Below are 17,031 nucleotides of genomic sequence, written 5' to 3' on the forward strand. Positions count from 1 at the left end.
AATATTAAAGACCCTGTACAGTACAAATCGAGCAAAATTATATTTTTGCTTTCCACAAATAAAGAGGAAGTTGGAGCTGGGCATGAGCCATATTTTAATATTCATGTGGCGATCGACAAGAGGGTTTGACAGATGATTGTGTTAACAATAAACAAAAGTGGTTTTACAGAATATTTGTACAGAGGGAGAGTGTATGCATTTCAGCTGTTAAAAGTGTGAATTAGCCAGAAACCGGTCTTTTAAATCTTAATTAAGACTTGGTTTCAATTTCTTTGGTTTATACTAACAGGCAACCTTATTTTGTCTACCAGGGATGATGGTATACAGTGAGTCAGATATCATGCCTTCAGTCATTGACCACTCACTTTTAGACAATTTCCACACAAACTTGAGTAGGAACTCTTTATTGCAATGTAAAACGGCTTAAAACTCAGAAGTGTTCCTTTTTAGTTCTGATGGTGACCACATGAGAACATTTGCATAATGTTGTCTCTGACTAGTTTTTCAGTTTTTTACAGCATTATACCTGTAGATAAACTGTCCTACTGTATTGAATATACGGATACTTAAATGAGCTGCACATAGATATGAGATATGGCTCCCCTGTGGCCACCACTCAAAATTTCAATTACAAGAGATGGTGTTGAGATACTAGCCTTTCAGCCCTTACTAGCCTTGCAGATTTTTCAAGGCCACAGTGAAAATGTCATGTGCAGTTAATTTAAGATTCAATAGTTAATAATGGTTAATAGTTCATAATAAAGAGGAATAATAGGCTGAATGATTGTGTCTGAGCTGACAAAGGATAAGATAAGTGGTTATGAATGTTAAACGTCTTTGTGGATATACATATTTGTATTAATTGTTATCGTGTCATTTTGGATGAAAGTCAAGGCCTATTAGGTTGTGCAAGAATGTTTTCATATTAAGCAAAGAATTGGGAAATGTCAGAGTGCACATTCTTTAATTAACACTTGATATTGAACAGTCTCATTCTTCTAAGTGATTTGTATGGAGTAACGCTCTGTTCTATGTACTCAATATGTATTTATAGAACTGCTCCTCTACCACCAAACGTTTATTTTCCTGACCTTGACTACAGCCACACACTGTGTAAATAGAATGCAGATTGGGTTTGTTTTGGCTATGGGAATCTGCTCAATTGTAACACACTGCAGCTACAGTATGAATCGTTTTGGAGGCACTATATGAAATAGACATGATATTGTGCCAAATATTTTCTGTGTAATGTTATTGCTGCTACACGTCTCATGGATATTGTAAACCACTAAAAGTGGCACAGCAGAGGCTACACAACTTGAAAATATACATGATAAATGTGACATCTGTGGTTTGTGATTAATTTGTCTGTACATTAAGAATGGAATGCATAAAAAGACAGCAATAGAAATGTCGTTTCACTTTTTAAGAATTTTCAAAGCAAATGGCCTGTAGATGATCTCAACCAAGTGTTGACTAGTAAAAAAGCAAAAAAATAAAATAAGCTGTGCAATAAAGATTCATCACACTCGTGGGATCTTTTAAGACATTTCTCTTTTGTTGTTACAAATCATTATCTATAGACTGAATCAGTTTGTACTGAACATAGTTAATTTGTATAACATTTTGTAATTTGTCATTTTCCCCAATGTTTTATACCTCAACTGTTGTGAATAAAAATGTCCTAGATTTGTGTTGAACTCTTATAATAACATTTGTAGTCATTTATCACACATCTGCATGACAATCCCAAGAGCAAGGCTCTGCTTACCTGCTTGTTCATGAGGATGTAGATTAAAGGGTTGAAGACGGTGCTGCTCTTGGCCAAGATGGCGGGCACCACACTGGCCACTGGGGTGATGATGCCTGGTGGTCCGAAGGTTGCCATCATGGCCACCACGCCGTAGGGCATCCAGCACACCAGGTAGCACACCACCGTGGTCATCACCATGAAGAGGATGTGGAACTCTCTCTGCCTGGCTGCAGTCTTGCGAAACTTCCCCACCTATGGCAAGGAGCCGGTCCCATATCAGATCAGTGATTGGTTGCCTCCACAAAAGGAGGGTATTTATTCCCTGTCCTATCTGCACTATAAACCTGCATTAATGCCATGTAATAACAATGGCATGATATTCAGCTACACATTTAATAATAGTCTAAACAATTAAAATGTCCAGAGTGATGATAAACAGCAACCTTTTGCCAAATATTGGTAAGAATGTAGAAATATTGAATAGCATATTGATGTAGTCTAAAAATAAAGAATGTGTTACATGTGATTTCCTGAGCAAAACAAAGTAGCACTTGAGATTAAACCATAAGCACTGCTGCACTGGTGTATCCAAATAAATAAATAAACTAGGTGTGCTAGGGCTGAGCTGTTACAAGAGCCTGCACACTGTGCTCCAGTGTAATGCTGAAATTCTCTGTGCCAATTGGAATTACCAATGTTATGCTGTTGATGTAGACTGTAGGCAAGCACTGACATATGAACATACTAATACAATATATATGATTTACATAATCTAATTTGTCCCTCTTAGTTCACCTGACTGTCACACTTCTATGAAAGATCATACAATAAAGTGTTGGATCTGTGATTCTATTGAAGCCCGCCAATATAGAAAAGGGGGCAGACATGAGCAGAATGCCTGAAAGCTCTTCTGCATGAGCCTTCAGCAGAGGAGAAGATCTCGTTGCTTTCTGAGGTCACGGATGCAAGAAGGACGGAGGAATCAAGGAGAGGACATGACAAACCACTCTTTGGGTTTGTTTATGTAACCACTGATTGAATACACTAATACTAGCATTTTCTAACAAAACACCAATGGAAGTCAATGAACTCGATATTAGCATGTTTTACATGTCTGAACCACCATCTCTGAAAATACAATGACTCAATGACTTTGGTTTAAATTAATTTGAGATGTATCATCCCCCACTGGGGCAGCGCACCTGTTTGACGGCGTATAGCAGCCTCCCGTAACAGTACACCATGAGGAGGACCGGCAGCCCCAGGCAGAAGATGAACAGGCAGATGATGTAGGAGTGCGACTTGGTCGTCTGGGAGGTCCACATGACCGAGCAGCCGGTCCCGGCCCCCTCCAGCCCATAACTACTCCAGCCCAGCAGGGGGGGCACTGTCCAGAAGAGGGAGTAAAACCAGGTGCCACCCACGGCCAGCAGCGGCTTGCAGTAGTTAGAGACCCCCTTGTTGTACACGGTCAAGGTGCTGTAGCGGTCATACGAGAGCACGGCCAGCGAGATCAGTGATACAATTCCTGATTGATGGACAGAGGAAGAGAGAGAAATATTGTCCTTAATATGTAACATTACTTCAAGTCGGTCCTTCAATCCTAGTGTTGAAGACCAAAATGGTTTGCAGGCATTTTGGATTAGGAAGATTAGTATTGGGCTGAAACAAAAGCATGTACACCATATGGATCACTCACACTAAGATAAAATAACACTGATATGGCAGTTATTTGTTTTGGGAAAACTAAACCACCAATCATGGTGTGCTGAACTTCAAAAAGAGATTTATCGAGTTGAACAAAATGGACTATTATTGATATTTCAACCAAAGAATCAATACCCTAAACATAGCTAAGAGGAAACTTCATAATATCCCAAAGATAGAGAGATTAATAATCGACACATGGAGAGGGCAAGGTCAGGACAGGAGTGAGGGGAAAATGAATAAATGCAAGTGTATCTCTGCGTAGCCTCAAGCTATAAAGAAGGGAGACTTAATACTCAAGTAATGGTATCAATTCAAACGACCCCCCTCCCCCCTTTTGCAGCCTTGATAAACTAAAAAGGGTCAATTTCAGTTACATTTCAAGTCTTTGGTCCAAGTGGGTCCTATCTTATCTACTGTAGCAGGAATCTTATGGGAACTGAGGGGAACAAGCAAGCTGGGTACTGCACACAACGTATGGTCGTACTGTGTCCACTAATGAATGACCAGGTGAATATTACAGAATACTCGTATCTCTCAAGATTAGAGAGTTAATAACATTCAGTCTGGAAAAAAATCACACAGACCCCCTTGGATCAAAGGAGTTTTGTGTTCAAACGTAACTGAAACCTACTTTTTTTTTATTTGCCAGGGCTGTGATATCCATTTTCAATGCTATAGGTTTTGGGTCATCTTAAAACAGCTGTGCACTAGGGGGGAGTTTCATTTGTTATGTAGTTTAGGATAACATACTCCACAAGCTTATGCCTGAGGTGTGCTTCTTCAATGGCAACACTGTAATCAAATCAAACACAGTTACAATATCTGTCTTTTATCAAAAAGAAAACAGTGTTTAAATTAATTACACCAATTTAAATTAATACAGGTGGTTGCACACCAGATCGTCTTGAAGAGTAGTCCCCCATTGAGGAAATATACATAGACATTAATGATACAAAGGACTATAATCTAATGGAAGGGACTGAGTGGACTGGAAGTTGAGTCTCAGGCACTTGCACACACTTGGATTCTGTCAACAGACAGCTGTCGTAAATAAAACACAGCTGTGAGCTGACAGCAGTAATCTGTCATACTAGAGCTACATGAACCCCCCCACCACACATGTGACTCCATGTTTACCATTAATCTTTGTGGGAAAATCACTTCTATGACGGGCCATGAATTAAAATGCATCGAACCATGAGTTAAAAGGAGTATGGTAGCTTAACTCGTCTGTTTCCATCGTCTCAATCCTCCTCCACATCTTTTGATGCAGGAACGCTGCCCTAAACTATTCCTTTAGGGTAGCGGTGCTCCAATCACACCCATGGAAGATTTGATCTTTTAAGGATTGATCAGCTTTGAAATGGAAAAATATAAGTCCTATCAGAAAGCATTGCTTGCATAATGTATTTTCCTTTATTTTTTATTTTTTATTTTTTTTAAATGTATCCCTACCACCCCCTCCCCTGATTGGAGGACATGAAAAAAAGACTAACTTCTACTTAGAGCTTTTTATTGTACATGTAATATTTTAAAAATGTCATGTTACTTATAAGTACATTGGTTAATTAATCATGAATTACATTTTTTGTTCCAACCTTTGGTCTTGAAAATAAGGCAACTATAACACTATAATATTGAGTTCCGTGGAAATTAGTAATTGAGTGTAGGTTACTGTGTAGTACGGTGTAGCATAGGCTACTGTAATATTGAGTATTGTAATATGAGATGCCAGTGCTCACAGCAGTGGACATTCATTTAGCTTCATTAACAAATTTAGATTTTTTTTCTGGCCCAAATGAGGTTGCATTTGGTCCAATACGACCCGTGACCAAAACAAGTTTGCCACCCCTGCTTTAGGGTAATGGTCACTGATGGTTCTGCTTAGCTCCAGGCTTTTGTTCTAGTACAGCACAAACACACCTGATTCAACTAGTCAGAAAGACCGAGGTCAATTTAATAAGTTGAATAGTAAGCCTGTACTGTCTCCGGGTCAGAGTTAGACAGTGAACACAATCCTAGAGGTATGTCATCACATAACGGCCTTGTGTATATGTCACTGGTTTAACAGAAGGTTTGAGTAAAGTGTATAGAACATCCAGAAACCCAGTTTACACAGGGTTGATGGAATAGATAGCTTAACATTTGCAATCTATTTAATTTGGTATGTGAGAACATTTAATGTTATCTGAAAAATGATATTTCCCTGTGGTTTCATAGGTACTCAAAACATTTAGTATGCATTATGCATAAATAGTTCCTAAATGGTATTGAGAGATTCTCCAAGATTTTAATTATCCTGATGAATTTGTTTTCATTAGTATGCTTGTGTTGGCGGTGATTAGAAATGTGGGAGTTGATTTGGTGAAAATCAGACAAAGGGAGTTAACGAGGTGAAGCACACCATGGTCCGATCGAATTAGCTTATTATCAGAAAGTTAATTAACTGATAACCAAATTATTCACATCCAGTCCCCTGCCTAAAATAATGGGACAGTGACGCATTTGTTGCTTCTTTTAGGTCTATACTCCGAAATTATTTGAAATCAAACAATTACTATGAGGTTAAAATAGAGATTGTCAGCTTTAATTTAAGGGTATGTTTGTACATGGTTTCACCATTCAGAAATTACAACACTTTTTATACGTAGTCCCTTTATGGTTTCTTCTATGAAATTAAAACATCATGATATTGTAATGTCAGTCTGAGTGTTCCCTTTAATGTTATATAATAGGAGCATGTCATTTTAAGGATGTTAAGGATTTAATTAACTATTATCTATGTTTCAGACATACAGTAAAAATACATTTTAATATGATTTCAAGTGAGAAGCAGAAGCCTTTGCAGAAAGTGCTGGCTGGTAATTTGACATTAGCGTATAATGGAAATGTTAGTGCTGGTGGCTTTGGCGGTTGCTTAAAGGGCCCCTGCACCCTGGCCAGATATTTCAAATGTGTTTAGGTGAGGAAGCAATCTTTCAATATCAGTACACTAATTCACAGAGGTGTGAGAAAGAGGTAGAGAATTTGCAAATGTACAGACATTTAGCTCAGAGGTATTGTTATATGTCATTGGAGTAAGGGCATTAATTATAGGGGTATTGAATCTGCTCAGTGCTGATCCCACATTTCGTTGAGTCAAACAGTGGCAGTCAAAGAATCCGACTTTTCTGTCGTAGGCTGGAGGGAGGTGAGGGCGCTGCAGGCAAAGAGGACAGTGATTGGTTCTTCCCTCCGGATGACCCTTGGGAAGTGGATCTGTCAGTGCAGAGTTATTTAAGCCTGTTTTTCTCAGAGAGAAAGACCATGTCCATTTTTCATGCTGAGGTTGCCATATTGAATTCCATTTGCAAATCTTTGGAGAGCATAATTGTATAGTATATGCAGTACATGCATATTTTATATAGTAATCTTGCATAACTTTGAAATGATGCATTCAGTATTCCCCTATTAATTTGTTTCCCCATGTTTTTCTCAAGTAATTTGTCCTCTGCTTTCTATTAAGTGTTTCATCATCCTTTGGGTCTTTCTTACAGAGTGATTCAATTTCTCAGATGTAACAGCATAAATTATTATGATAATCCATCTCGATAACTGACTAACCATAAACCAGTGAACCAATAGCAATATCTTTCAAAGCTAATGAACGCACAGGAGCTTACATAATTCACACAGACTCAATGTATGTGAAGGACATTATCTGTGGGTATTACATTCTTAACATAAAATTCAATTAGGTCTGGGGTCACAGGGGACATACAGTATATCTCAAAAGTGAGTACGCCCTTTAGATTTTTGCAAATATTCTGTCATATCCTTTCAGGGGATAACACTATCTTAATGAAACTTTGATATAACTTAAAGTAGTCAGTGTGCTGCTTGAATAACAGTATAGATTTATTGTCCATTGAAAATTACTCAGTACACAGCTGTTAATGTCTAAACAGCTGGCAACAAAAGTGAGTACACCCCATAGTGAACATAGTAAATTGTGCCCAAAGTGTCAATATTTTGTGTGACCACCATTGTTATCTAGCACGGCTTTAACCCTCCTGGGCATGGAATTCACCAGAGCTGCACAGGTTGCTTCTGGAATCATCTTCCACTCCTCCATGACGACATCACGGAGCCCACGGATGTTGGACACCTTGCACTCCTCCACCTTCCTCTTGAGGATGCCCCACATGTGCTCAATTGGGTTTAGGTCAGGAGACATACTTGGCCAGTCCATCACCTTAACCTTCAGCTTCTTCAGCAAGGCCGTTGTCATCTTGGAGGTGTGTTTAGGGTCATTATCATGTTGGGAAACTGCTCTAAAAAACGGCCCAGTTTCCGAAGAGAGGGGATCATGCTCTGCTGCAGGATGTCACAGTATATATTGGAATTCATGTGTCCCTCAATGAAATGCAGCTCCCCAGTGCCGGCAGCACTCATGCAGCCCCAGACCATGATGCTGCCACCACCATGCTTGACTGTAGGCAAAACACATTTGTCTTTGTACTCCTCACCAGGGTGCCGCCACACACGCCGGACACCATCTGACCCAAACAGGTTTATTTTGGTCTCATCAGACCACAGGACATGGTTCCAGTAACTCATGTTCTTGGATTCATTGTCTTCAGCAAACTGTTTGCGGGCTTTCTTATGCATCGGTTTCAGAAGAGGCTTCTGTCTGGGGCGACGGCCATACAAACCGATTTGATGCAGTGTGCGGCGTATGGTCTGGGCACTGACAGGCTGACATCCCACTTCTGCAACCTCTGCAGCAATGCTGGAAGCACTCGCACCGCACGTCTATTTTTGGAAACCAACCTCTGGATATGACGCTGAGCACGTGGACTCAACTTCTTTGGTCGACCCTGGCGAGGCCTGTTCCGAGTGGAACCTGTCCTGGAAAACCGCTGTATGATCTTAGCCACTGTGCTGCAACTCATTTTCAGGGTGTTGGCAATCTTCTTATAGCCAAGGCCATCTTTGTGAAGCGCAATAATCCTTTTTTTCAGCCGCTCAGAGAGTTCCTTGCCATGAGGTGCCATGTTGTCCAGCATTCAGAGAGAATTGTGCCCAAAACACCAAATTGAACAGCCCTGCTTATCATTTACACCTGAATCCTTGTAACACTAACGAGTCACATGACACCAGGGCGGGAAAACAACATCATTGGGCACAATTAGGACATGTTCACTATGGGGTGTACTCACTTTTGTTGCCAGTTGTTTAGACATTAACAGCTGTGTACTGAGTAATTTTCAAAGGACAATAAATCTATACTGTTATTCAAGCAGCACACTGACTACTTTAAGTTATATCAAAGTTTCAGTAGGATAATGAGATAATATCTCACTTTTGAGATATACTGTATGTACAGATAACACCACAAACAGCCTAAATCACAGAAACTCTCACAGGAATGAGTAGCAAGGAAATGGAAACACAATTCTGTGCTATTCGGGTGGTCGGATTGCAGAATTGCATGGCAGGTTTTGAGTAGGAGTTTTATTCATCTGAACTATGTGCTCTGGGTTTCCTGGACTGTGGAAAAGGGTGTTAATGCGGTTGTACACAGAGCACACAAAGGTAGGATAACAATTAATTTGGTGAAAACATCAGCCTGCAGAGAGAAAAACTGTGGTGGTTCAATAGAAACAGCTTGTGAAAAGCAACACACATACGTTGTTCTGCTCTGACTAGCAGAAGCAGTGGAGGCTGGTGACTTCCAGAATTGAGGAGGCCAGTTTTTTTCCGCTTGCTCGCTTCACTCGCGATGGAATGTTCCCTGTTCTTCTTATCTGTCTTTGTGCTGGCCAAAGGCGTACTATTTGGAGTGTAAGCTACAATCAGAAAGTTCTGATTGATGGAATTCATTGTGCAGAGCTTAGCCTATGTGCCTGCCTGAAGAAATGACATTGCTGTAAGTCTATGAGCCTGCCTGATAATTAAGTTGAGAAATGACATTTGGATGTAATATAAATGCCCAATGAACATGTGTAAAAGGCAGGAATTTGATAATTATGTGGTTAAAAAACTATTTTGTTTAGCCTACATTTTTCATTCTTCTTCTTCTACAGCTTCAACATGTAATCATCAATGTAATCAAGTTTAGCATATAAAAAAGATAAGTAACAGTTTCTTTATCAAATGTAGTTTTATTCTATATATTTAATATAAATATATATATATTTTAAATGTTGTGAGGACAGTACTGGTTCCAGCTGGCTTCATCTGCTGAGAAACACAGACATGCAATGGAGTGTTATTACTACTGAGAACTAGTGGTGTAACACTGGTATTACTACTGAGAACTAGTGGTGTAATCTTAAGCAAAAGTATTTGGCCAAATGAGCTATTATTTTCAGGGATAATAGCCATGGGTGTTCTAGACGTGTCCTGCAAAGGACAAGTCGTAGCCACTATGGCGAGTGTTTCTTTGACTGAAGTGACTGGCGAATTCTCAAAATGGCTTCATGTGATTGGACGAACAAAAATGTCAATCTTTCAGCCCTGGACTCAATGCATGGTGAGGCCAGGCCTCCTTTGCCCACCCATTTTCAGTGATTTGGCCAATCACATATTGCCATGAAAAAAATTGCATTACATTGACTTCTATGAGAAACCACTTTCCTGGGGAGGCCTGGCCTCACTCAATACAAACGGATAGGGATTCTGGCCTGTAGGTGCTTTACAATTGCAATATTGGGTTTTAGCCATGGGAAAATTCAGATTTATGAACAAAACGGAAATAATATTAATATTTAAAAAAATGAAATATGTTTTTTGTTAAATACATAAATAAAATAAATAAATATAATTATTGCTTTTTTAAATCTCTCTCTCTTCTCTCAAATTATTGGGGAGGCCAGGCCTCCTCCACCTCTATGGAGGAGCCTCCACTGAGCAGAAGGTAATCAGAGGTGTTATCCTCCCAGCAGCTTGACTCCAACTGAAGCACTGGGCTAACAGGTTTTAAGAAGCTCAGCTGAGCAGGTCATAATGGGCAAACAGAACCAGCTGAAACTCATATGGTCTAACAATGTGACTAAAATCCATCTTGTGATCTTGAGAAAAACGAAACCTGTAATGGCTGGACCATGCTTTACCGTGAGTTTGCAATCTCATGCTTCATCCCAAATCCATGTTCAACTGATTTCTGTTTGAGAGTTAGTACATCCAAGCAGCCCTCCTCCTAGGACAGCATGTTGTAATCAAATCAAATCAAATCAAATCAAGTTTTATTTATATAGCGCATTTCTCACAAAAATGTGACCCAATGCGCTTTACAGAGAGCAAAGAAGATAAACAACAACTAAGATGGACATTTAAAATCACATGATGACAGAACACGCAAGCAGACAAGGGCAAAAAACCTGTACACTGTGCATCCAGGAAAATTCCCTTGCAGCCCTCTACTCATAGAGCAGCTACCTTAAGTTTGCCTACCAGCACACAGCAGCGGCCCCAAAACCCCCCCAACTCAGGGGATCCACAGCCGCCCCACACACCCCAGCCGCCCCACCACCAGCACACCTGACCGAACCAACCAAGCACAAACCATAATTGCCCCCTGCACTTGACTAGCCGAACCAGGTGCGCCGGTGGCGGAACAGACCAAACACACGGACCGGCTGGGGGCCCCCGAGGAGAGGTCCGAGGAGAGGCCCGAGAACCACCGGCGCACAGCAAGCAAGCAAGGGCGAAAAACCTGTATACCGTGTATCCAGGAAAAATTCCCCTGCAGCCCTCTACTCATAGAGCGACTACCTCCAGTTTGCTTATCAGCGTACACACTGTCCCCAAGTCAATAAAGTCATTTCCTTGGTTGACTCCCAGCTGAATTCATCCGTCTCATGCCGGCCGCTGGCCATCGTCCTGCTAGCCCTTCCTCGTCGTCGGAACTGTCAGACAATTCATGGTCCAGAGCGGGGCACAGATCCTGGTAATCTTCATAAGCTGTTTCATCAAGTTCATTACTGCATTCAAGATTACTCTCAAGACAGAGATTTGGCCCTGCGCCGCTCGAGTGAGGCCTGGAAATAAGCTCCATTCCAGATAAAGAGACGTCACCTGGAGCGACTGTGGATGGTCTAAAGCATACCAGTAAAAGGTTGTTGTTTGGATCTGTTTAAATGCTCCGGAACATCCCCTTCCGCAGTTGGTGAAAAAAGGACCCAATGCAACATCTGGCTACAAGGAGCATTACAACTTTGCACGGTAACCCTTTAACCACCCAGGCAGATTTGGATGCCAAGGACATGTGTTAATTATTCAATAGCGGGAAGGGGAATGTTGGCTAAATTATTCAACATCTGATTATGCAAGGTGTCCACTTTGCTCACATTCACGTCCTGACTTTGATTCCTGAGCACATGACTGACCACTACTGTGTGTGTGTGTGTGTGTGTGTGCGTGTGGGATAGAAGTCATGCTTACCTACTGAAAGGGTAAGACCAGCACTCTACTGAGGGCAGTGGCCTTAGCGCCATGGTGTGAGACTAGAGAGGGAGAAACATCTTCCCAATTTAAAGCCCTCTGCACGCCGTCCTGCCGAGTCCCTTGAGGTCACCTTGATGGACCAACGGTGTGCAGAGTGGGTGATGGCAGCTTTCTGCCAGGGGAAGGGAGGAGATCAGGGGCTGAGTAGGGTGAGAAAGATGTCTGCCTCTGTGGCTCAGTTGGTAGAACATGGCAATAGCATGGTAAGGTTGGGGGTTTGATTCCAGCTGGACCATACATACTTAAAATCTATCCACTAACAGTACTGTAAGTTGCTTTGGATACAAGCATCTGCTAAATGCCATATATAGTATACATTTCTGGAGACTTCCTATTATAACCATTTGGTCCGTTACTACAGAGTCTGAAAAACAGCTTTGTGGTTTTCAGTACCTCAAGTACAATACCCTTTGACATTAACACAATGCTTTTACATCAACATCATTATACTGTACAATGCAAGAGAGGCTGAGGTGTTATCATAATTGCAGTGATACAATACACGTTCACTACGGAGTCATGTATTGACTTCTCTCATTTACCTCTAGTGACAATATTGTATGTGCCAATCATTGGGGTATTTTAACAAACACGATAGATATTATCTTATGACTTATGTCCAGATGTCTCAGTAAAGTAGAGCATGGTGCTTGCAATATAGTATTAGGATGCCTTTCACTAACTGTTGACATTTTCATTTAATTTACATGACAACTGATATCCATAATTTGGACAGTAATGATTGACCTTAGTCTGTGCTTCTAACAAGGTTGTTTGGGAAACAAACATTGATTTCACTTGTCCTCCTGCATGAACAATCTTACAATCTGGTTTTCAAAATCATCATGTGACTTGGGGCGATGTCTCTCAGTCTCACGCACACACGCACGCACACACGCACACGCACACGCACACACACACACACACACACACACACACACACACACACACACACACACACACACACACACATACAGGGTTTTTCCTGGCTCAAAATAAGGCTTAGGTGGTAGAAGCAGAGATTAAGCACACGCACACGAAAACTATTTTTGTGCACCTGCAAACCTGGTGCTTCTTCTTAAAATCGTTGTGCTGACATTATTAAGATATAAATAAAAACGATTACTCTATTCTAATTTTTTGCTAGCCAGGCTATTTAATGGGTAAAATGGGAACCCAAATGGGGAACAACTGGGACCCTTAGGGGACATGGGTGAGGGAAAACATTGATAGGAGATAAATGTTTTCCCTCATAGTAACTCGGGATTTAATGCGTTATCTCAAAAAAATAAAAGTCGTTTTTTTGTTGGTGGTATGAGATATATATATTTATTTATTTTTTATTTTATTTTTTACCTTACTGTTACCAGCCCAGTCGTGTGCATGAGTGAAGAGTAGGCCATGTTTCATGCCAAAGATATTGGGTGATGACAATCAGTAAAAGTGTCAAGATCAGCTCAGGATTACAGCATAAAAGTGTTATAAGGCCGTGAACTGTGTTCGTTGCTGTGGAGGAAATAAAGCTCCTGTTTGTGAATTTCACCTCAACGTCTCGCTAGCATCTTTCATCAGCAAAGCGGTCTGGACTGCTATGGCTAGTTAAGAGCTACGAGCTTGGCTAAATTAGTCTTAAGTCACAGTGAGTTCCCATCTACGGTTCTGGGCCAATGAGCTGGAAAGGTAACATTATCTGTGTCCTATAAGGGGCTCTGCACAAATGAATTAGACAAATGTGAAAGAAATTAACTAACGTTCAGCCAAAATGTCCATGGCCCAATCCCATTTCAAATTTTTAGCCCTACCCCTCGTTTTGGAGTGCCACTTGCTTTTCGGCTTGCCCCTTTTTTGGCACGTCTCACTATTGTATGATCGCTCGGCTCACCCGCTTATGCCGTCAACGCCATCTTGCTCTCCATCTTCCATGGGTATTGCGTGTATAATGGCCCAATTCCATTTCACCCCTTGCCCCTACCACTTAGCCCTGCCGCTCAGTTTTGCGTGTCCACGGGTAGGGTGTCCCGATTGTTGTTGGGATGTAGGGGTAGGGCAAAGTGGTAGGGCTACATGGCCCTCCAAACAGCGTTTTTTTCAGAGGCACACTCCAAACGGAGCGTTATGCAAAATCTCCCAGAATTTCTTCTCTGTAAGATAATGGAATTTTCTGCAAGCAACAAAAGAAAACCACAAATGTAATTATTTTCTTTATTAATAAGGATTAAAAAATTACGATAACCATCGTATTATTTTAGTTTAATGTCATTTCAAAGTATTATATACTTTTGCTTTATAACAAACATAACAAAAAAATTGCTAGTATGCTGATGTCTCTAACTAGCTAGCTAACGTTAAAACATTGTTTTAAGCCTACAGAGCACCGCTATTCTGTCATGAACTGGAGTGGTAATGAAGCCTTCTTTTTTATTTGATGACTTGTTTGATAGCATGAATGTATAAGTTGTGAACGAATCGCAAATGTCCATGCTTTTCTATGATAGCCTACTACTGATGACATATCAGGGTCTTGAAGGGTTGTTCCATTTTATAGGGGAATATTTCAACCACTACCCCTTGTAACTCTGTTATGAGGGGCAAGCCGAAAAGCGAGTGGGAAATGGGAAATGGGATTGGGCCAACATAACGATTGTCTATAGGAGCACTGGGATGACCGAATTCTTAACCGTTTTTACATGTTTTTTCTTGTACAATTTGTCCTAGAAGTTTAGGTGGTGCGAAAAAAGCCTTAACCCCCTGTAAGACCCAGGTATAGAAAACAATTCTGGGCCAATTTTTTTTCTTTTCATATCATTTTCTCTGATATCTTTAAATGTATCTCTTATCCTTTAACACCCTATAGAGAGACCAATCTGACTTACAGTTGATTTTAAGTTTGGCCAAATTTTACACCTACAGAAAAATCCATCATGGCAGACTTTATGGGTTCTTGAGGCAAATATGTTCCCCATGAGGAAAGGTTTTTGGTCAGGGACTTTTTGAGCTATTTGACCAAAGCAAGGAAAAGAAGAGGAAGAAGAACCACCAATAACAATACTGTTCCTACTACTACTACGTAGTAGGAACACTAATGAGCAGCACCTATTACTTCACATAATGCACTAACAAGGTTTTCCAGGACACAGCTTTGACACCTGCTATAGTGCTTTAGTTGTGGTGGTCTACACTGTACTTCACTGTACTCACCATTCGACATGTTGCTTAGGATTCAACAATTCTCCCAAAAAGCCTAATTCATACTCTACACTACAGAAGAATATGTAGGTAGGTACTGCATGTGCTGGAAAACATTGTTAGTGTATACAGCATGTGAGATTTGTGCTGTTAAATTACTAAAATGTGATCATCCATCACTACTCTATCTTGCCAGACAACCTCATTAAAAAATGCAATGCGATGAGCCTATCCCGCATACTGCCTTCACCTATTCAACACAACCAATAACCAAGTATGCACAGGTGCACCCACTGGATTATAGTAGGCTACTGGAGACAGAGACTACCTGTACCTGTGCAACCACACTACCACATTGTACAGTGAGCCAACAAAAGCAATATAATGTTTACACTTTATTATGGTACAGAGCCCGGGAGGTGACATTAGACTCGACATTAGATTAGTGTGTGTATGTGTGTGTTAAAATCCACTTTAATCCAGTAAAACTATGCATGTATTTTTATAGAAATGCACTGCTATTGAGATTTAAAAATATATTGGGTAAATACATTCGATTTAAATGTCACTTAAATGTTACTATTGTATTGTGCGTGACAATACAACCTGTGACAATAAACTAGGGATCATGTTAGGGATCCTCTCACAATCATATGCACGCACGCACACTGATTAGGGCTATTGACTGGAGTGAGATATCAACAGGCTACTTTGGTTATGTAACATTGTGCGGAATTATTGTATTACATTGTTTAATAATGCTAGACTTACCAAAGCAAGAGTTGATGAAGCCGTACCACATGCACCCGTGCCTCCCGTACAACCAGTGTCCCCGAATACTGGATGCGAAACTGAGAGTGGTTCCAAAGATGCACACAAGCATGTCGCTCACGCTGATATTGAGTAAAAGCATGTTCACAGGGGTCCGCAGAGTTTTGAATTTACAAAACAGTATTAATACTACGAGATTAAAGAGGAAACCAAAAGTCATTATACATCCTAAGAAGACGGACATCACATTGAATCCCGTCCGGGAAAGTCTCTCCGCCGGGGAGTCATCCCATCCTTGATCCAAGTAGGTCAATAGATCCTCACCGCTTTCATTAGAACTGAAGTTGAAGTTAGCCACCTCGGGAAACATCTTTTACGTCGGTCCACATCCAGTGTCATTAGCTTAATTAGTGCTCAGGCGTTTGTGAACTCACATAACTTGATCCTATGTTTGCTCTCACAACTGCGAATACGAACGTGGAAGATCTTGAGGGGAACAACTTTGAAATCAGTATCTTCTCCACGCAATTTTTTTACATTGACTGTCTTTTTCATTAAGTAAATTATAACAACCCAGCCTTCATTGAACTACAATGTAGCACAACGTGCGATGCAACAGTGACATCCGAGTTGTATCGGTGTCCGTACGGTGCACTGGGCATAGCCTACTATTGAAGTATCCATGTATCGAAGTATCCTTATTCCGGTTTAAGCAAAAAATACAGCGCATATTGGTAGTCATCTCTCAGTCTCTGGGTTTACCTTTTGGATAGGCTACCGGTGAATAATAATTATACAATTATAACTATTGTGATTAACAATGATAATCATAGGGTAATATCGCTGAAATCGGAAGAAAAAAAAAAGTTCTATAAAGTAGGCTAATATACAACTCATAGGATAAAGTGTCAACTCCAGGTTAATACTTGCGTGATATAAAGCTGTAGTCTAGTCTAGTGTAGTCTAGTCTAGTCACACATATTTATGCTTTTTCAAGGAGCTTTTCGTTGGTTTTGCAAATACCTGGATGAGCATAGAGCATGGAGTGGAGTCCCGCTCTTCCAGTTCCATGCTCAGAGCTGCCTGGACTGAGCAAGCTTTTATAGGCGACTAGAGCGTAA

General features: G+C 40.7%; 1 protein-coding gene across 1 annotated transcript; it reads right to left on the bottom strand.

The window, feature by feature from the left end:
* Positions 1-1,684: 1,684 nt before the first annotated feature.
* Positions 1,685-16,280, bottom strand: tmtops2a (teleost multiple tissue opsin 2a; the record flags this gene model as incomplete). Its single annotated transcript, XM_080527315.1, has 3 exons — positions 1,685-2,005; positions 2,956-3,281; positions 15,911-16,280. The coding sequence occupies 3 exons, from the start codon at positions 16,278-16,280 to the stop codon at positions 1,685-1,687; spliced, it is 1,017 nt and encodes a 338-aa protein (XP_080383441.1).
* Between the last annotated feature and the right edge of the window lie 751 nt (positions 16,281-17,031).

The sequence above is a fragment of the Nansenia antarctica genome, assembly GCF_963989245.1.
Source record: "Nansenia antarctica genome assembly, chromosome: 3".
In the NCBI taxonomy this organism is placed as follows: Eukaryota; Metazoa; Chordata; class Actinopteri; order Argentiniformes; family Microstomatidae; genus Nansenia; species Nansenia antarctica.